General features: G+C 39.0%; 2 protein-coding genes and 1 pseudogene across 4 annotated transcripts in view; 2 read left to right on the forward strand and 1 right to left on the reverse strand.

Moving 5' to 3' along the window:
- Positions 1 to 4,870: 4,870 nt before the first annotated feature.
- Positions 4,871 to 13,575, reverse strand: DTD2 (D-aminoacyl-tRNA deacylase 2). Its single transcript, XM_081229706.1, has 3 exons — positions 13,351 to 13,575; positions 9,664 to 9,733; positions 4,871 to 6,005 (listed from the first exon to the last, which is right to left on the reverse strand). The coding sequence occupies exons 1-3, from the start codon at positions 13,459 to 13,461 to the stop codon at positions 5,680 to 5,682; spliced, it is 507 nt and encodes a 168-aa protein (XP_081085832.1). The 5' UTR covers positions 13,462 to 13,575; the 3' UTR covers positions 4,871 to 5,679.
- NUBPL (NUBP iron-sulfur cluster assembly factor, mitochondrial) overlaps positions 12,941 to 20,564 on the forward strand; it is a 351,028-nt gene continuing 343,404 nt past the window's right edge. For both annotated transcript variants that reach the window (XM_081229690.1, XM_081229694.1), the window contains exon 1: positions 12,941 to 13,295. The gene's annotated coding sequence lies outside the window, so the exon portion shown is untranslated. The remainder of the gene's footprint in view (positions 13,296 to 20,564) is intronic.
- Positions 16,808 to 18,843, forward strand: LOC308614870 (ATM interactor-like; annotated as a pseudogene). The gene has a single exon. The product of its transcript is annotated as an ATM interactor-like (transcript).

The raw sequence follows: 20,564 nt of genomic DNA on the forward strand, positions 1-20,564 counted from the left end.
GGCTGGAGAGAACCCACGTGGTAGATTACCTAATTGGTGCTGACCAAAAAATTCCAGACTGGTTAAGACTACATTTCTGAGGGAACCCTCCTACACTGTTGGTAGGAATGTAAGTTGGTACAGCCACTATGGAAAACAGTACGGAGGTTACTCAGAAAACTAAAAATAGAATTACCATATGATTCAGCAATTCCACTCCTGGGCATATATCCAGACAAAACTCTAATCCAAAAAGATACATGCACCCCTATGTTCATAGCAGCACTATTCACAATAGCCAAGACATGGAAAAAACCTAAATGTCCATTGACAGATGAATGGATAAAGAAGATGTGGTACATTTATACAATGGAATACTACTCAGCCATAAAAAAGAATGAAATAATACCATTTACAGCAACATGGATGCAACTAGAGATTATTATACTAAGTGAAGTAAGTCAGAAAGAGAAAGACAAATACCATATGACATCACTTATATGTGGAATCTAAAATATGACACAAATGAACCTATCTATGAAACAAGAACAGCCTCATGGACATAGAGAACAGTCTTGTAGTTGCCAAGGGGGAGGGGGTTGGGGGAGGGATGGAGTAGGAGGTCGGAATTAGCAGATGTAAGCTATTATATACAGAATGGATAAACAACAAGGTCCTACTGTATAGCATAGAGAATTATACTCAATATCCTATGATAAACCATAATGGAAAAAAATATAAGTATATATAACTGAATCACTTTGCTGTACAGCAGAAATTAACTGCTACAACTGTGCTACAATTTCACAACATTGTAAGTCAACTATACTTCAGTAAAAAAAAAAAAACACTACATTTCTGGTGAAGGTTGAAACTGCAATTAGGTTAGATCTTAAATCTAGGTTTGGTATCATGGGCCTTAGCACAAGTGATACCATTTTTGGGCTGTGGTTTTTCTCTTTAACACACTGATGTAATAAACTAACAAAGTAGAAATAGCAATGCCCACAATTGTGTTGAATCTCAAAAATCTGTTTTAGTTTGTCTTTTAACTTTTCTGGTGTTATCTATCATATTAAAGAAAGGGGTAGCAGTATTAAACTTGCTTCCTGCACATTCCAACCTCTTTATTCCTTAATGACAAAGAAATCTATGTGTGACATACTGGTAAAACCGAACCAAAATCAAGAGTATTCTAGCCACTGACGAATCTCCATGTTAATTCAGGTAACATTTACTGTGAATTATTGAGCACGGACAACACGGTGCTATGGAAATACTGTGGAGATTTAAAGAAAAATTATATTACACTATGTGTGCTCACTGTCACATTGTCTCTGCCCAATATTGCTTATATTCTTGTAGTTAGGACATATAAGCATAAAAAAAAAAAGGTGAAGTACTCAATCTCATAAGACACATTACAAGTGTCAACAGTGGGACAACCATAATGCCCAGGGAGGTAGAGGCAGGAGAAATTACTGTGAGGTCAGAAGAGATTGACTTGAGCTAGATATTGAATGATGGATTTAGAGGAGAGCAGAAGACAACTCTGCTTGTCTTCTGAAGAAGAGTGAGCATGGTCTAAGAAGGGTATAAAAAGAGCTATCCTGGAGAATTTCTATCGGGGAGTAGAGGGAGAAAAGGTTAGAAAGTCAACCTGGAGCCAGATTATGAAATTGTAATATCGGCTTTAGAAGTGTGGGCTTCATTCGAATAACAGTGGTTCTGAGATCCCAGTATATACAAGAATCACCTGGGGGAGATAGGTGACTAGATAGTCTTTGTGTTGTCCCATTTTTCTTCAGTATTTGGCACTGTTTACACCTTGAAAACTATCTTGTTAACAATACATTTTCTGGTTCTCTCTGACTCTTTGATCTCCATTCTATCCTCTGGCCTCTCATATGTTGCCTTTTATGTTTTCTCAGGATTCTGACTTTGGACCTCTACATTTCTTCCTTCATTTCATTCACTCCTAACGAGTAAGGAGAACCTTCATGCCAACCTCAGAAGTTTAGACTTTGTCCTGTAGATAAAAAAATAGTTATAAAAGTTTCTAAACAGCGGAATATCATACAGAAAGGAATTTTCTAGAAACATTACCTTGGAGATGGTCTGAAAAAAAGGATTAGAGGTAGGAGAAATAGGAGGAAGGGAGAATAATTAGACTATCAAAATAAACAGACATTTAAAGTCATCATCAAAGTGTGGCTTCAGAATGAAAATGTTAGTTTTCTAATAGTTCTTCCCTTTCAGAAAGTAGTCTTACTTCAATAAATTAATAGATAAAGCACTTCTAGAAATACTAGTTTCACTATCATGTGAGGTTTTTTGTGTGTGTGTGTGGTACGTGGGCCTCTCACTGTGTGGCCTCTCCCGCTGCGGAGCACAGGATCCGGACGCGCAGGCTCAGCGGCCATGGCTCACGGGCCCAGCCACTCCGCGGCATATGGGATCCTCCCGGACCGGGGCACGAACCCGTGTCCCTTGCATCGGCAGGCGAACTCTCAACCACTGTGCCACCAGGGAAGCCCTATCGTGTGAGTTTTTAAGAAATAACTATAATGTAACAAATCAAGTCTTCTGCAATGTTAATCATAGATAATAAAAGTTTGACATGTCATCATTCTAACACCAATGTGAGTTATCCTCCAAAACAAGTGGCATAGGATTCTATACTGTTTCATCCTTATATCTGATAAGCTTAGGTCTTTCATTATGGAGTCAATAAATCATTAATACAGATATTACTCATAAATGTCAATGCCTTCTTATGACTTGAAGAAATGTAAAAGTGTTTGATTTACCTAGTATGATTATATTCAAGATAAATTCATATTCATTGGTAGTCCATGTCTTACACACAGTACTTTATATAATTGAATCCATGAAGTTTGCCAAATGCACAGATAAAATAGTATTTAGGAATGATATTCTAAGTGCAGTAATTTAGACAGAGAAAGACAGATATCATATATCACTTGTTATCTAAAAAAATGATACAAATGAACTTATTTACAAAACAGAAACAAACTCACAGACAGAGAAAACAAATTTATGGTTACCAAAGGGGAAAGGGGAGGGAGGGACAAACTAGGAATTTGGGATTAATAGATACAAACTACTATATATAAAATACACAAACAACAAGGTCCTACTGTATAGCACAGGAAACTATACTCAGTATTTTGTAATAACCTATAAAGGGAAAAGAACCTGAAAAAGTGTGTGTATGTATGTATATATATATATATATATATATATATATATATATATATATACTGAATCACTTTGCTGTACACCTGAAACACAACATTGTAAATCAACTATACTTCCATTAAAAGAAAGAAATGATACTCTAATTTAAACATTCTAGAATCTTTGAAAAACAGAGGCAGCAGGCACCAAAATTAAGTGTAACCCTACCGTCACCTAATTTAGTACATAAAACAATTTATTGGCTGTTCTTTCTCAAGTGATCCACACTGGGAGATGCTAAGCCTTTATGAAGATCAATTTTCACTCTCACTACAAGAAAAGTCAGGGGGATAGAAATTATTGCTCCCTAATGTGTGATCTTGGGAAAATTATTTAAGCATTTTCTTACTTTCCACAGCATTACTGTCACTATATACTGTGAAGATAAAATTAGGTATCTGTTGAAGGTTCTTTGAGCACCTTGGGCCAGGAGAGCTGCAGAAAGCCAAGGTGTAGTTATTTTCCTATCTACTATTTCTCTTGCCTTTTCCCTCTTGTTCTAGCCTCTTTGGAAATGAAACAAACTTGGCTGTCATCTTCTGTTTAATAACTCTTCATGTAGTTGAAATTGCTATTCTCCACAAGTACCTCAAGCAAATTTCTTCTTAAGAATTGCCTGAACTATAAAATAGCAATCTAGGGCTGTGAGTCAGCATTTCACCCACACACATCAAAATGATTTAAAATAGGTAACACATAATCTTTTTGAAAGACATATAAACCTCCTTGGAGAAGCTTTGAGAAAATTGGAGTTTGAAAGTTTATGAATAGTTTATTACATTTCAATAAGTGTATTGCGAATCAATAAAGCAAAAGTTAAGGACAAATGAGCTCACTACCAAGTCAGTTATTGATCCTTAAGTTCCAAAATAGAATAGTACAGGAAGGATATAGAGAAAATAGGACTTTTTGTAATAACAGAAACTTTAAGTATCTTAGGAACATAAACCTAAAGAAATTATAAGACACAAAGAATTTTCAACAGCTATTTAAGATGTTTCTTCAAGTCAATTTTTTCATCTTTTTGATAATTAGAAACACTATTTCATTTTTACTCTTTAAAATATTAAATCAAGTCAAAGGAGTTTGTAAAAAATGAATATTACCTTTTATTGATTCATTTATTCTTTCAATTTCTTGTATATCTTCCTCTCTTGGCTTTGAAAAGTCTACCTTATTAGATGTTTATCTTATATGACTGTCTTAGCTTGGGCTGTTAGAACAAAATACCATAGACTTATGGTGGCTTAAGCAACAGAAATTTATTTTCTTATAGCTCTGGAGGCTAGAAGTTCAAGATCAGGGTGCCAGCATGGTTTCTGGTAAGGGTTCTCTTCCTGGCTTGTAAATGGCTCCCTTCTCACTGCATTCTCACATGGTGGGCAGAGAAAGGGTGAGCAAGCTCTCTGGTGTCTCTTCTTATGAGGACACTAATCCCATCATAAGGGCCCCACTCTCATGCTCTATCAACCCTGATTACTTTTCAAAGGCCCCATGTGCAAATACTATCACATTGGGGGACTTCAACATACGAATTCTGGGGTGGGGGAGGACACAGAAATACAGTAATAGAAAAAATAATACTGGCTCCAAATCATTAAGTTGATAAAATGGAAATGAACAAGTCAACTTGTTTTCAAATCATTCCAGTAGAAAGCTTCCCTTTTTATTCCTTTTATTCCTTTTATAGCAATCTAAACCAACAAAAAAGGAACTTCCTAAAAAAATTTATGAACATTAATTTAATGAAACAGTAACTTTTAAAAACCAAAGACAGAAAATGCAACACACATTGTTTTGGTAAAAAACTGAGAAACAGAATATTAAGCCATTAGTATATTAAATAAAAACAACTTTTAGTCCCCCATACCTTATTGCTATATCAACTAAAGATTCTTAAAATAATTTAAAGCACTTGGATGTCCTTGGAAAATAATATTAAAATGTCCAATAACATTTCTGTATTACATTTTCATAGATATTATTAGAAGGAATAGTAAATTGCATATTCTTTCATTCAAAATATGGAAATCTGAAATACTAAAACAAAATTGACAACATTATAATCGTAACACAAATAGTGATTTTTACTACATATTACATACATTTGAGGGTATAAGAAACATTTTTCTTGATTGCACAAAATGCTTAATTGCAAAATGCTTAAATACAGCTCTCTAAGAACATTTCCATGTTCTTATCAATGACCATAAAGCGAATACAAGGCATTTTTCAAAATTCTGAGTGTGAGTTTAGGGGAAAGCAGGATGGAAGGTGACTGAGATCCAGAGTTTAGGTGATGTGGCAAGGTCATCCAAGTAGCAGGCTGCAGAGTTATGGATGGGACCCAGGATTTTCTTGTCTAAAAATGCTGCAGATTAGTGTACTCAAGCAGAAGGGGGAGAGAATCTAATTACAACTGTAGAAACTTTTAATTTTTCAAAACTCAATTAGGTGTGTGTATGGTCCATTGGTGTCGAGCTTTAACACCTGCCTGTTGCCGTAAGTGCCATGTTCCACCACAACCCCAGCTTCGGCACACTTGCTGTTAGCAGCTAATTCTTTTTTACAGAGAGTCACAAATTGGGAATAAAGTTCTAACCCCTCTTCTTTTCCAGAGTTAGAGTGATACTGCATGCTTCTTCCTTTTACTCTCCCCCCAAGGGTGGCTTGAGGGATGATAAGAATGTTGCCAGGTAGATCCAATACAGAGACACGCTTGCCATTTTCTGTTTCACTTAATTTCACATTTAACAGTGTATTAACTGGGTAGGGAAGAAATGAGAACATTTTGAGGTAGAAAACAAACATGAAGAAAACCAACAATCTTCTAGTCAGCAAACCTCATGTTTAAAATCCAGTTTGTCAGCTCATGTTTTTAACCCAAATTTTCTATCTAGATTTTTAAAACTGCTTCAGTAAGCTAAATAATCTAAGCATGAAAAACAAGGAAAATTTCATGCAGAAAATGGCATGATGTTTTAAATGTGACTTGGCAGTTAGGATCTCCTAACAATAAGATCATCCAGAATGGACTAAAGAATTAACTGTATACTGGAACTTCAAGATATTGTTGCCCTGGGGGATACATGAAAAGATTTTGCCTTTTTGTTCCTTTTTATATTTCAAAACAAATCCCACTGGAAAAAAAAACATGACAGATCCTCCACACACTTATTCTACTTTATAACATAGAACATTAAATAAAAACCTTTGTGCATTTATTATTTTAAACTTAGTTGCCTAGAATTCTAAGCTGAGACAAAGGTTCCAGGTTCAATCCTGTTATAAACTAGCAGATTTTGCAGTTCTATAACCTCGAAGACATTATTAACAAAGACTAATCATTTTACAAACATCACCAGTGTGCGAAGGATAAAGGTGAAAGCAAGAACCATCAGAAATTCATTGTCAACTGGGAAAGTAAATCCAAAGGTATAGAGTTACTAGCATTATCTTCATATACATACAGGAAAATATTGTATTATTATTTTTATGACACACAAGTATACTCATAGCTAATAAGAAGTGTCAAAATAACCATAAATATCCATGTGTAGCTAAAAAATCTAAACTTAGAAAACCTTTACATTTCAACATTAGCCATTTTCAAAACAATAAGCAAAAGAAATGCCTAATATAAACACCCTTAGGGTCTTCCTACCTCTATAAAGGGTATAAATAACTTCTGCTTGTAAAGAATAGTCCTGAGAGGACACAAACGGTAAAAGAACTATTGAAACCTCACACTCCTGTGTGAATAATCAGGCTTGAAAAGGTATGCTTTCTGGTGGGGTAGTCAATGGTTTCAACTATTAGAGAGCCTGTAGTAAATATCAGCAAGGATTCTGTACAGTGGCCCCACTCTACAAATCAAGGAATTAACCTGGTGAAAACCTGCTAAGGTGAACACCCAAATGAATTCCTAAGCTCTGCATTAAGCACTATCAGTTTTCATTTAACTAATGCCTATTTTAAAATACCTCTAGGGACTTTCCTGGTGGCGCAGTGCTTAAGAATCCGCCTGCCAATGCAAGGGACATGGGTTCGATCCCTGGTCTGAGAAGATCCCACATGCCGCAGATTAGTGCAACTAAGCCTGAGCGCCACAACTACTGAGCCTCTGCTCTAGAGCCTGCGAGTCACAACTACTGAGCCCACGTGTCGCAACTACTGAAGCCCACACACCTAGAACATCTGCAACAAGAGAAGCCACTGCAGCGAGAAGCCTGCGCACTGCAACGAAGAGTAGCCTCTGCTCACCACAATTAGAGAAAGCCCGCGCATAGCAATGAAGACCCTACACAACCAAAAATAAATAAATAAAAAACTCTAATTTTCTCTATTACAAATAGAACTTTGCTATATAGCCTGCAGTCCTATTGATTGCTTCTAAGAAAACTATAATTCTCCAGAGCATTTCATTCCACGTAAATCACTATCCAGCTATCCAGGCCTCAGGCTAGTGACAGACTAAGGAGGCAGTTTTGAAATAACAGGCCAGAGAGGTAAGTATAATTTATTATACTTCCACACACTTCCCTCTACTGGATCTAACTGAGAATTCAATTAATGCTGTTGGTATACAAGTATCAGTATGTAGAAGTAAATATAATACAAATACAAATGTCAGTAAGTAGAATTAAAATGAGACAATGAATTAATGGCATCTTGGAAACTCAAAGATCCTAAGACAGGTTGTTGATCAAATATCTCTAATGATGTAAATGGGAAGTTAAGTTTTGACAGGGCCCTGGATCTCTGTCCAATTATACTGAAGATGAATTGAGGAAGATTCTGCACATCTATACATGAGCCATGCTATTTCAGACTTTATGGATATAACTGGCTGTTATGTTCCCAAGGGCTACATGATTTGATTGGAAAGATCTGAAGCCATGTAATAAGTATGAGGTCGGGTTTAAGAGAATCCCATCACACTGGCTTACTTTGCCTCCTGGAACAGAGGGAAGTACAGGCTACTACTATCAATAATAGATGGACTTATTTTGCTTACAACTCACACCAGTAGAATGTGATTCTTAGAGTCACAGTTCTTTACTGAGAATCATGATATATAAAAGCTTTGTGTTAGACTATCCACTAGAAGAGTTAAGGTGGACTTCCTCAGTGTTTTTACTTGGCCACAATTTGGCCAAAAATGCTCTTCCTGTTTTTGAAGATTTCTACTATATACTTTTCATGGTCAAGAAAGCTTTAATTCAAGGCAAAAACAGAATGTCCAATGTCCAAGCATTAAGTCCTGGCAATAACCCTCTGTAACGGGAGACCTCATTTCATTTTCTCTTTAAACCCTTTAAAGCTCCGTATTATCCTTCAGATTCAAATTTCAAACTATTACAGTTACTTGCTTTCCATCCTCACCTATTGCAGTCCCTTCTCAAGTCTAGTTTTCATCCTCTGACAAAGTTGTTAAACATGTTTGATGTCTCAGCATAAAATCCCCTCTAGAAGCTTTAGCCCTTTGTCCAAGCTGTTCCTCACTGGGCTATTTACGCTTGAGTTCCACTACTTAAAGCTCTTCTAGGTTAACTTCCGCCTGCTTCAACTACCCATCTGTATAATTTATATTTATTAATCCAACTAATGGGTACTGCCTTTACTAATGAAGAGAATATAACCTGTCCCCAACCTTAGGGACAGCTTGACTATTTCAGGCTTCTTTTTTTTGTACATAATTATTCTATCAAATACTGTCTTGAGATAGTATATGATTTGATTTGGTAGATCTGAACCTATGTAATTATCACAAGGAATGTTCAGTGATATAGACTATCGAGGACACTGGAAAGCTGCAGGCAGGTACATTATTGTTCAGAGATGCCTGAACACTGACTCTTTCTCTGCCTGCAGAGGAGGTGTGGTTGTGATGACACTGAGCTTGGTTTAATAATCATCTTTATACACATTTCCTACAAAGAAGTGCATAAATGGTTAATGTGAATTCTTCTATAATAATGATATAAGCCTGATCTTCACAGATTTGATGGGAACCACATGTTGTACATACAGTGTCACCTCTGTGCCCCTGTTAGGGACTCTGAGAGATAAGGAAACTATATTAAGAAATGCAGCATCTATTTCTCCCTATGTGGCCACCCTGCTTCCAACAAGTTTCTGTATCCTCGGCTGAATCTCAGTGTGCTGTCTGTGTGTGTACACTCTTCTAAACCAATCTATAAACGATCTGAAATGCTGCAGATATTTTAAAAGAATTCTACCACACTTGCTTACATTAAGCTTTGGAAAAGGCAAATAGCTAAAGTCAACAACAGTACACAGAGTTAAGTCATTTATAACTTACATACCAGTACAATTTAAGATTGTGCTTTTTTCCCCTTCTGATTCATCTATCTATTGCTAGTCACTCTCACTCTTAAAAAAGAAACATCAAACACATACCCATTTTGGGAAGAAGCTCTTTATCAGCTCCCTTGAAAAAGCACAGGTAGATCACTAATCCTCTCTGGACCTATGAGAAACCACAATAAATTCAGATTAGAAAGAAGCTTCTATATACAGAGGTAAATGAATAAAATTTCACAACTTTTATAGATAAAAGGTTAAATGCGAAAGAAGAGGAATAACTTTTTATAATAGACTTAATTTCCTAAATATGTGAGAAAATAAAATCTTTTTCAATATTCAGTCACCTCAGTGATCATTTCTTTCAAAAATTAAGTTTAAAATACAGCCAAGAGCAGTAAAGACCCCAAGTTATACCTTCAAACATTTACTTCTTTTTTTTTAGAAATTAATTAATTTATTTTTGGCTGCGTTGGGTCTTCGTTGCTGCATGTGGGCTTTCTCTAGTTGCAGTGAGTGGGAGCTACTCTTCGTTGTGGTGCGTGGGCTTCTCATTGCGGTGGCTTCTCGTTGTGAAGCACAGGCTCTAGGCTTGTGGGCTGCAGTAGTTGTGGCACGTGGGCTCAATAGTTGTGGCTCGCAGGCTCTAGAGAGCAGGCTCAGTAGTTGTGGCACACGGGCTTAGTTGCTCCGTGGCATGTGGGATCTTCCTGGACCAGGGCTCAAACCCATGTCCCCTGCACTGGCAGGCAGATTCTTAACCACTGTGTCACCAGGGAAGTCCCCAAACATGTACTTCTGATCAAAATCATTAGGACTATGAACTAGCCTCTTCCTAAGTATGGCTGACAGACTTATAAATATTTAGTTTGCAGGGGCCCATTTATTCAACACCAAATGAATTCACATTATATCAGATATGGCTGATGTATAAACAACACTGTAACTGATATGTCTTTTGACATCATCATTCTTTGTTCCTCCTAATCCATTTACTTATAGATAATGAAAATAAGGGTCTGATTCTATTTCAATAAACTCCAAGAAACTGCTGTCCAATTATTTTTTGTTATTTTTGTTAATACATTAAATACACAGTGATTAAACCTTGGAAACTGCATTCATATTAAGTTCTACATCAAGAGGTTTTCTGTTATCAGGAATGTAAGCTTATTTATTTTATATAATGAATTGGATAGTTCTTTATTAGCTCTTGTAGGATAGAGACTATATGGAAAAGAGACACTTGACAAATGACTTTGATTTTGCTGCAGTGAATCATTAAATTTTTTATTTTGTAGATTAACCTTCTGAGTCCAACAGCTATTACAAAGATTGAGTTAATATCTGTAAAGTGCTTAGAACAGTGCCTGTCTCATAGTAAGAGCGATACAAGTGCATATTAAGTGACTATATAAAAAGAAATTTAAGGACTGAAACACAATTTATTTTACATCTTAACTCCCAAAGCACTTTACAGACTGCTTTGTACATGATAGGGACTCTGTTGACTGCATTTAAGTTCTACTGTATATTACAGGCTCTATGTGTTATCTAAATACTCTTGTAAATAAACATAAATGCAGCTGTGCACTCACACCTGATTTACCTGGATAAGAAGTAACTTTTTATAAGTGTAATTGTGCTCTTGAACAAACAAGTGCCTCCAGGGCACACCCAGCAGTAAGGAGGTGGCAGCCTGAATAATACAGATATCTGCACCACTGTCACAGCTCTCTACACTGGGATTGTTTCAGCACAGGCCAAAATTTCTCAAACATATTCACATTTGGACACATGCAATGTCAGAATTAAGTAATTGCAGGAATGAACACCTGTGGGGACTTCTCTGATGGCCCAGTGGTTAAGACTCCACCCTTCCATTGCAGGGGTTAGATCCCTGGTCAGGGAACTAAGATCCCACATGCAGCATGGCTTGGGCAAAAACAAACAAACAAACAAACAAAAAACACTAGTTCTTTCCTTCTACTCACCACACTACCTCTTCATTAAGGTATTTTCTTTTAGTTTATTCCAATAATAGCTCTTAAATTGTGATCTACAAATTCCCCTCCTCAAGTCAGAATCACCTTCCTTGTAGCTTCTTTTGGTATAAATAGAACATTTCAAATATATAGGAAAGTACACATAATTCTCACTGTAGGTTAAAAATGTTCACCTCTCAGGAAGAAAAACATTAGCCTGTGACAGCAAAGGTCTAAATGAATGAAACCAAGAACATGCAAAGTAACCTTCAAATCAAAAAGTAAACTTAAAAACAATTAAAAATGTTTTTTTTTTAAATTATAACTTTTAGTAATAGAATAGCGGATGCTTGAGAAAGAGGAAAGAATTTACTCTCTATCTAATTACTCGTCAGCTCCTTATACTAATTTAGCCATGTGTGGGAGTGGAAGAGAAAGCATTAAAATAGCTTTTAAAGTTAATAAACACACTGATAGTTTGGAAGGCTGCAATAAACTATCTGTGATTTTGCACAGGGAGATGTGACATGAAGAATATAAAAAGATAAAGAAGCATGGAAGAAATCTAAATGATTAATAGTTTGGGATTTATAGTTCCATGAAGCAAGTATAAAAATAGGCAATTCTTTGGACAGTATGGCAAAAATAATAAAATCTCAAAATAGGGAAGAGAAATTTTTAAGAGACCATAACAAAAGTAAGAAATAAGAAATGAATTTTTGAGAAAGAAAAAGGGAGGGCAAAAATATAGGACTGTTTATGCTTATAAATATTTCCAAATTACCAGGGAGCAACAGATAGTGATTTAAGAATAGTCACCCACATATAGTTCATGGGTAGTATTTAAAATAATAACTAGGATTGTGTTAAGGAGTGCTTGATTTGGGACAGAATTCAGCAGATGAATGAATGATATGCTCCTACATTAAAGTTTCTGAGTACCTCCACCAGTTTTATTTATTATTATTACACATTTTTTTCCTTCATTTCAACTTACTCCAAAAAATAAGTCAGGGGCCTTAAATAAAATTTTGTTTTTGCATGGAATTTTGCATATGGGCAGGCTCTTTTAAAAAAGTAAATATTCAAGCAGAAGGACATCATATTGGTGTAAATGTTTTAAATTCTTTGGAGGAAATGTGTTTGATAACAATGCAACATTATTATAAAAGTAGTCGTCTTTGTTCCTAGTGGGAAATAAGTCAAGTTTTTAAAGTTTTTTGAAAAAAGAACTGCTTCATGGGCAATCTCACGTCTGTGCTAACACCTAGCTGCAGTCAACCTAAGAGGGAATTCGACGGGATCCGGAGCACAATTCAAAACAGATCTTGAACGCTTGCAACAAATCTAACCTAGAAGCTCGAACCAGATCAGGACAACTCACCAGCAGCCCGAGCATCGCGCAGGGCGTGGCAAGGCTTTTTGCTCTTTTGAAGCAAGAGGTCTGAGCTACTAGGCCTAACCTGAAGTCCACAGAGCTCAGGTAGGCAAACGGTGAGAGGAAGCTCCCAATTCCCGGGGTGCCAACCAGCGGACACCCTCTTCCTCTCGGAAAATAAGTCCGAGGGAGAAGGGGCCGAGGCCGGTGGTGCAGGACTGAAGAGAGAAGCGACGCCAGGAACGCACTGAGGGTAGCGTTGGGCGGACCGGCCGGGAGTCCCGCCCCGCCCACAGCACGTGCCAGGCGCCACGCGACCGGCTCGGAGGGAGACGCGGGGGGGCACAAATCGCCGAGACAGTGAGGTAAGAACCGCCCCTGCGCGCCACAGGATAACCGGAGCTGCGGGGCCCACGTTACCTCCACCCACTGGGCCGCGGCGTCCCCTTCGGCGGGGCGTACTTGCAGCCGGGCGTTCAGGAACTGCTGCAGGAGGGCCCGGGCCTGAGGTGGCCGGCCACTTTCAGCCATGGTTCAAGCCCGCGCGGATATCCCCCAGGTTCCAGCCACGCGCCTCACAGGCCCGCCCCCGGCCCTCAGGGAGCATGGGCGGAGCGCGCGGCGGCGGAGGGTCGTGCTTGTCGCCCGTGGCCCCGCCTCCAGAAGGGCGGGGCCCCTGGCTGGCTTCCGGTGGCCCGGATGTGCGGTCTTGTAGGTACTAACTCTTACTCCAACCTACGTGCAATTCGGTAGAAGGCGCTCAGTGTATGCTTTTTTTTTTTTTTTGCGGTACGCGGGCCTCTCACTGTTGTGGTGTCTCCCGTTGCGGAGCGCAGGCTCCGGACGCGCAGGCTCAGCGGCCATGGCTTACGGGACCAGCCACTCCGCGGCATGTGGGATCCTCCCGGTCCGGGGCACGAACCGGTATCCTCTGCATCGGCAGGCAGACTCTCAACCACTGCGCCACCAGGGAAGCCCTCAGTGTATGCTTTTAAGCGAGTGAAAAGACCCAGTGGTTCTCTTCCCTACATACCTTTTAAAGAGACATTTTTCAGCTCAGAAAGCTTAAGTTTACAGACGTTGAAAAATTTTAAGTCTGCGTAAGTCCATATTATGCCCATTATGAAGAGAGGTAAATAGAATGAGTCAATTGAATCACAAAACAAGCGGAGGTGGAACTGAAAGCTATAAATCTTTCAAAAAAACTCCTTACCCCAAATAATAAAACAACGCTGCCTTCTCTATCAAGAATGCTATAAATCATTCTGTTCTCGCAGTTGTGGAAAGGTATTGGTAGGCTACGTGAATACATATTTGGAGATCAATCTTTTAGAGAATATCCTTGGTAAAAATACTCGTATCCAAGAAAGTGTTTGATTTTAATAAATTTTTAACATGCTACTAATTCAAAAATAAAATGACAGTCTGATGCACATAATGATACTGAATTCTGTGGTGTTTCCTGTAAGTACATATTAGAATGTAAATAAAATTAAGGGCTTGATTTTCTTTCCCACATAACGTATTCCTTGAACCTCCATCAGATTAGCATTATTTTTCTATGGGCTTGGAGGGTTTAGATGAAGAATAATAGTGTTACCCTGACTGCATTACTCAGGTCATTGATTTGCGCTCGGTTGGCACAATATGCCTATACATCCTGGTCTCTGTTTCAGAAGATGACATCACTGACAGTGTTGCTATCCATACAAAGTAGTGTAATTGAAGAAAATAATCGATGTGTAATGAACGGTCCTTTCTACACAGAATTGAAGCTGCCTGTTTGCTGGTTATCTTGCAGGCTGCCTTTCACTTTTTGTAAAAACAGAAAGCAAAATCTCACATTATCTCTGATTGAGGCATTGCAGGGGTTCCTACATTTGTTGACATTTGTCTGCAAAGCACAGACAAATTGCATTGTCTGCACCTTTATGTCTCTTTTCTCTTTCACTCCCAGACTCAAGTTTTACAGGCTTGAAGGAACTTTGACATAGAGGGCCCTTAGCCTTCACCCAGAATAAGAGAGGACTTCATGTCCGTTTGTATATGGGTGTAGGAGATAGGGAGCTCTCTTGAAAATGGTCTGTGGTTCCCAGAAATTTTTCCACAGTGAAGGGACTTTAGCAAATTGAGAACTCCTTCCTGTGAATAGATGGAGTCTGGTTGGTAATGGTTAGCCTCTCAAAAAACACCAATTACTTTAAATCTTCCTGTTAAGTGAGGATCTTATTCTTTCTTTCTACCTGCAGAGGGCAGTAGAGAGTAGGCACCAAAGAGAAAGTATTTACTTTCTGTATTTTATTTTTTTGAACATCTAGTTTCATTCCACAAAGAATTTAAGAAGGTCAGCCATACCTGCAATAAAATAGTGAAATGTGAATAAAAATAAAGCATAAGGAGTAAAGAAAATGGAATTATGTCAGTTGGAATGTGGAAAATTGAAAACAAATAGACAAGACAGTGGTTCTTGACTGGAGTGCTGAGATGATAACATAGCAAAGTTTTCACAGATATATAACTTCAATTTTTGTTATAAAACAGTTATGTTCATCATATGTAATGTTGACGTGGAGCATGTTGTACAATTTCCTTCAAGTTAAATGTAAGAGGCAAAGCACAACATTAAATTGGCTCTAGAGGAAGAAGATTCACTGGAACATAAGAGAGCTTTGCCTTGTGAGTATACAAGAAATCACTGTCTGGGCAAGAATAGTTCTCAAACAGCTACAGTGCTGAAAGGAGACCATGCAGCTAGTGCATTAGTTATGAATGCATTCTAGGCCCTCTGAGATGGTATAATAATTTAGAGTTATTTTAAGTTGTTTAATTCATTCAAGTTGGCTGCCCCAAATTTTAACACTGAGAACCACTTCTGAAAGATCCTTTGCAGCTGATAGTAAGCTTCCTGATTGTAAAGCGGAAAAGAAAGAAAAATGAACTGTTTCGTAATCTGTTTCATAGACTAAGAAATCTGTTTCTTGGACTAAGCAGAGCTTTTCCTAAGATTTAGCTCTAGAATGAACCTCTTGCCCGAGGCTTTACTTGGAGGTATGTTAATCAGTAGAAATGCAGCAGGAAGAGATAGAGGTTTCATTTCAGGGAAGGCTTGGAAGAAATCTAGCCCCCTACTTCAAAGCTTAGAGAGGTTTTTTGTTTTGTTTTGTTTTCCTCAGTGCCTAGGGAGGTGATCAGTTTCTGAGAAATTAGTTCATACTAACTAAATTGCACATGAATTGGGGTAGAACCAGAATACTAATTTTTTCATTTGTAGTAAGAAATATTGCTATGACATGGAGTGGAAATTCTCACATAAGGCATGATCAACACGTTTTCCCCTGTGGTCAAGCAGGGTATACTAGGTTATATTCAGAAGGCTCTTTACCAATTTACTATGAGAGATAGTCACTCTTCTACCAGGGTATCTGAAACTGAGGTGTGAAAGACTCAGGTGAATTTGGGCTTCAAGACACTTGGCGCACCTGGTGGCCTCTGAGACAGTGGTGGCAGGGCCCGCGGCTCTGGCCTGGGGCGCCTGGGCTGCGTGGGGAGCTGCCACCGCCTCGGGCCCGTGGAGTCCCCCTCCCCCAAGGCCGCTGAGGGGCAGCTGGCTGGGGAGCTCATCCCTCCGTGGGTGAGCGAGCTGTCCCGGGCCGTGTGGACCAACATCCTGTGCCCGGCACGCAGCGGCGGCAAGATCCTGCCCAACAGCCCGGTGCTCAACACGCACCTGGTCAAGAGCCACCACCAGCAGGATGGCATAGAGAATCCAACAATAGGAAAAGATTTGAAAACTGTCCCGAGATTCTACTGTTGTCCGATTGAAGGATGCCCGAGAGGCCCTGACAGACCAAGTTCTCAATTTTCTTTCAGAAAACAGCACTTTATGAAAATGCATGCGGAAAAGCAGCACAAACATAGTTAAGTGCAGCAATTCGTATGGCACTGAGTAGGACTTGAAAAGACATCCAGAGGATTGTGGCAAGACCTTCCAGTGCACGTGTGGCTGTCCCTATGCCAGAAGGACTGCATTACAGTCCCATATCTACCGAACTGGCCATGTGATCCCTGCAGAACACAGGGATCCATCTAGTAAGAAAAGGAAAATGGAAAAGTGCCTGCACAACCAGAAGTTGTCCAGTAAGACCACTGAATCACTGAGCAACAAATCAACCCCAAGACCAGATGCTCAAGAACTAGAAACTTCAGAAATAGAGCTAATGGCTTCTTTTGAAGACTCTTGCAGCTCTAATGCCAGAAAGCAGACTCTTCCAACACGTCCACGGTATCCTCAGAAGTTGCTTTTACCAAAGCCTGAAGTGCCTGTCTTTGTGCCTACAGCAGACTCCTCAGCCCAGCCTGTGGTGTTGGGTGTCAATCATCAGGGCTGTGTCTCCCCGGTTCTGTGCACTTATTGCCCTTGTCCATAGGAACCCTGATCCTTGGCCTAGATTCAGAGGCTTGCTCTCTCAAGGAGAGCCTCCCTCTTTCAAAAATTGTAAATCCTGTTGCTGTTGAGCCAATTAGCACAGGTGTTCAAGTGAACTTGGGTAAAAGTCCATCTAACTCTTTACAAGAACTAGGGGACATATGTCAAGAAAACAGCATTTCTTCAATCAATGTACAGGCAGACCTATGTTACACCACACAACACTTTTTACTGTCTGCACAGTGGGCTAGCCCTGATTCCTCTGTATCACCTTGTTCTTAAACTGATTTGACATTTGGTCCTCAAGTTTCCCTTCCCATTAGTGTTCATACTCAAACTTTTTTGCCCAGTTCTAAGGTAATCTCATCTATAGCTGCTCAGACTGATGTATTTATAGATCCCAGTTTCCCATCAGGTGGGATCTCTCTTGAGAGAAACTCAAACCAGTGGAATGCGAAGTCCAACAGATGATCGAGTACAGATAGACCAAGCTGTAATGTGTGGAGACATTTTTGAGAGTGTCCATTCATCATGTGGTGTTTCTACAGACAAATTATAAGCAGCAGCTTAGTAGCAGAGACTGTAACTCATGGCTTGTTACCTCAGAACCACCCTAAAACTTTAAATCAAGATATTGAGAAATCTGAACCAATCATGAACTTCATTCAGCGCACAGAATAGTACACTTTCTTCACAGAACATGACAGATAATTGGACCTGAACCAGGGATTTATTAAGTGATCTAGAAAACATCTTGTCAAGTAATCTGCCTGGTCAGACACTGGACAATTGTAGTCTTCGTCTGACACAAATACTGGACCTGACACCCAGCTCCCATCTGGCCCAACCCAGAATCCTGCAGTTGATTTTGATATTGAAGAGTTCTTTTTGGCCTCAAATATCCAGACTCAAACTGAAAAGAGTGAACTTAGCCCTATAACCACTGAGCCAGTCTTGGAATTGCTGGACATAGAGACCCAAACTGACTTCTTACTTGCAGACACCTCTGCCCAGTCCTACAGTTGTAGAGGAAATTCTAACTTCTTAGGCCTTGGAATGTTTGACACACAGACACAGAGGGACTTGAACTTCTTTTTAGACAGTAGCCCTCATCTGCCTCTGGGAAGTATTCTGAAACACTCCAGCTTTTCCATGAGTATTGATTCATCTGACACAGAGACCCAAACTGAAAGAATCTCCACTGCTAAACACCTACCTGCTCTAGAAAGCAAAGTTCAGTTAAGCAGTGCAGAAACACAGACCATGAATTCTGGCTTTGAAACTTTGGGGAGCTTATTCTTCAACAGCAGTGAAACTCAGACAGCAATGGATGACTTTCTTCTGGCGGATTTGGCCTGGAACACAATGGAAACTCAATTCAGCTCTGTTGGAACCCAGCTGTGTGCAGAACTACACCCAGTCTCCAACTTCTGAAAGTGGAGTTCACATGGGGTATGGCATTTACGGTTCCCTTCTGGATTTAGAAGATGGAGAATGGGGACAACAGTATTAACTCTATTGAATGTAGTCGATGATAAAGTTACTTCGATTCTTTGAGGTTCTTTGCCTTTTGCACTTATAAACATGAAATTTGTGTAAAAATTTATGAGTGTATTATAAAGTGTAAGATGTTGATCTAAAAAAGTGATTGTTTTTTGTGTTGCCGACATTTGCCCTTTCAGTGTAGACTTCCCTTCTTTAAAAAAATAAATGTATTTCACACCTTTAAAACACATCTAGTGGGGGACTTCCCTGGTGGTCCAGTGGGTAAGACGCAGTGCTCCCAATGCAGGGGACCTGGGTTGGATCCCTGGTCAGGGAACTAGACCCTGCACGCATGCCGCAACTAAAACATCCCACATGCCACAACAAAGATCCCACATGCCACAAAGAAGATCCCCAAGTGCAGCAACTAAGACCCAGCACAATGTAAATAAATAAATAAATAAATAAATAAATTAAAAAAAACCCATTTAGCCATTTAGCTGAAGCAAGCTCACCAGGACTAGTATACAAACTTTTCAAATTTTTGAAACATTTTAGTTGACATATGACTTACTTAAATTGCACCTAAAATACTTTTGCCAGTGCTTGTTAGAAATTCCTGTTTCCTAATAATGTCTAAAGAAATCTGATGCTGCACCATTAGATTTAAACACCATCAGCTTCATCTGCTTTGACATCTTACTCTTTCCTTATTTGAAGACACAAAGGAAAACTACAGCTATCTTTAGCTTTTGAGACAATTTTCATATAGTCAATGCCATCCCTTCTCTACGTGAACTCTTACTGATACCAGCGTTAAGTGTATAGTACTTTCCTCACAAGACGTGTTGCTGTAAAATTCTTGCTTAAAGAAGTAGCAGCAAGCACTTAGTGTAAATAGTGATCATTTCAGTCTAAGTGACAGTAAGTCGCCCCAACTATGGAAACGCTGGGCTGTGGAATCATGCCTATTAGCTCATACTGGAGTGTGTCCTATGAGCATCCCCCCTACTCCCTACAAAAGACCAGGGCGGTGCTCCAGAGCTGCTCCTCAAAGCACACCCACCAGCTGAGTCCAAGTTTTGTCACTCTAATTGTTAAAAAAAAATAAAGAGAAAAGGAAATTTCCCACTAAATTTCAGTACTTTGCATAAGCTTGATAGGGCAAGAGTGCACTCAACAACTATTTTAAAGTGAATCTTCTTTTCATCCACCTCTCATTTTTTCCTTGAATGAGGAAACACATTGGTCCAGCAAGGATAGTATCTGTGCCTTGAGGATAGCAATTATAGAATAGATCCATCTAAGATATGGTATTCTGCATTTTGTTGCTTTGTTTAGAGAGGATAGTACCAGTCTTCAAAGGAAGTAAGGTGATGACTGATTGCTTCAATATTCAAGAACATCTATGTTTTGAGATGGGTCTGTGGTCAAGTATGCTTTTGAGGTTTTCTGTATTTAGGAGATCCTGAGTTCTTGATTGCTGGCCAAATTTCAAGCAAGTAAAAATCAGTGCAGTCTGTAAATTTTTCTAAGTTTACCCAAAAAAATACTCTGTTCCTTCTGTGGCACATGCTTATGCTGCTGAAGGCTAAATCCTCAAAATAAAACCTAAAGAGGGGACTAATAATTCATTAAAGTATAATAAATCAGTGGTTTGCTACTAATTGCTATCCTGTAGAAGAATTGTTGGTAGTGGATAAATAATATATCCTAGGCAGAT

Source organism: Mesoplodon bidens (genome assembly GCF_964165515.1).
Source record: "Mesoplodon bidens genome assembly, chromosome: 3".
NCBI classification, from domain to species: Eukaryota; Metazoa; Chordata; class Mammalia; order Artiodactyla; family Ziphiidae; genus Mesoplodon; species Mesoplodon bidens.

Excerpts from the sequence above, each read along its gene's own strand:
- DTD2 (XM_081229706.1), bottom strand. The coding sequence starts at position 13,461 with ATGGCTGAAAGTGGCCGGCCACCTCAGGCCCGGGCCCTCCTGCAGCAG. Across the intron at positions 9,734-13,350 it reads CCGCGGCCCAGTGGGTGGAG|GTCCAGAGAGGATTAGTGAT; the intron begins GTAACGTGGGCC and ends GGTTTCTCATAG. Across the intron at positions 6,006-9,663 it reads AGAGCTTCTTCCCAAAATGG|TTAATACACTGTTAAATGTG; the intron begins GTATGTGTTTGA and ends TTCCCTACCCAG.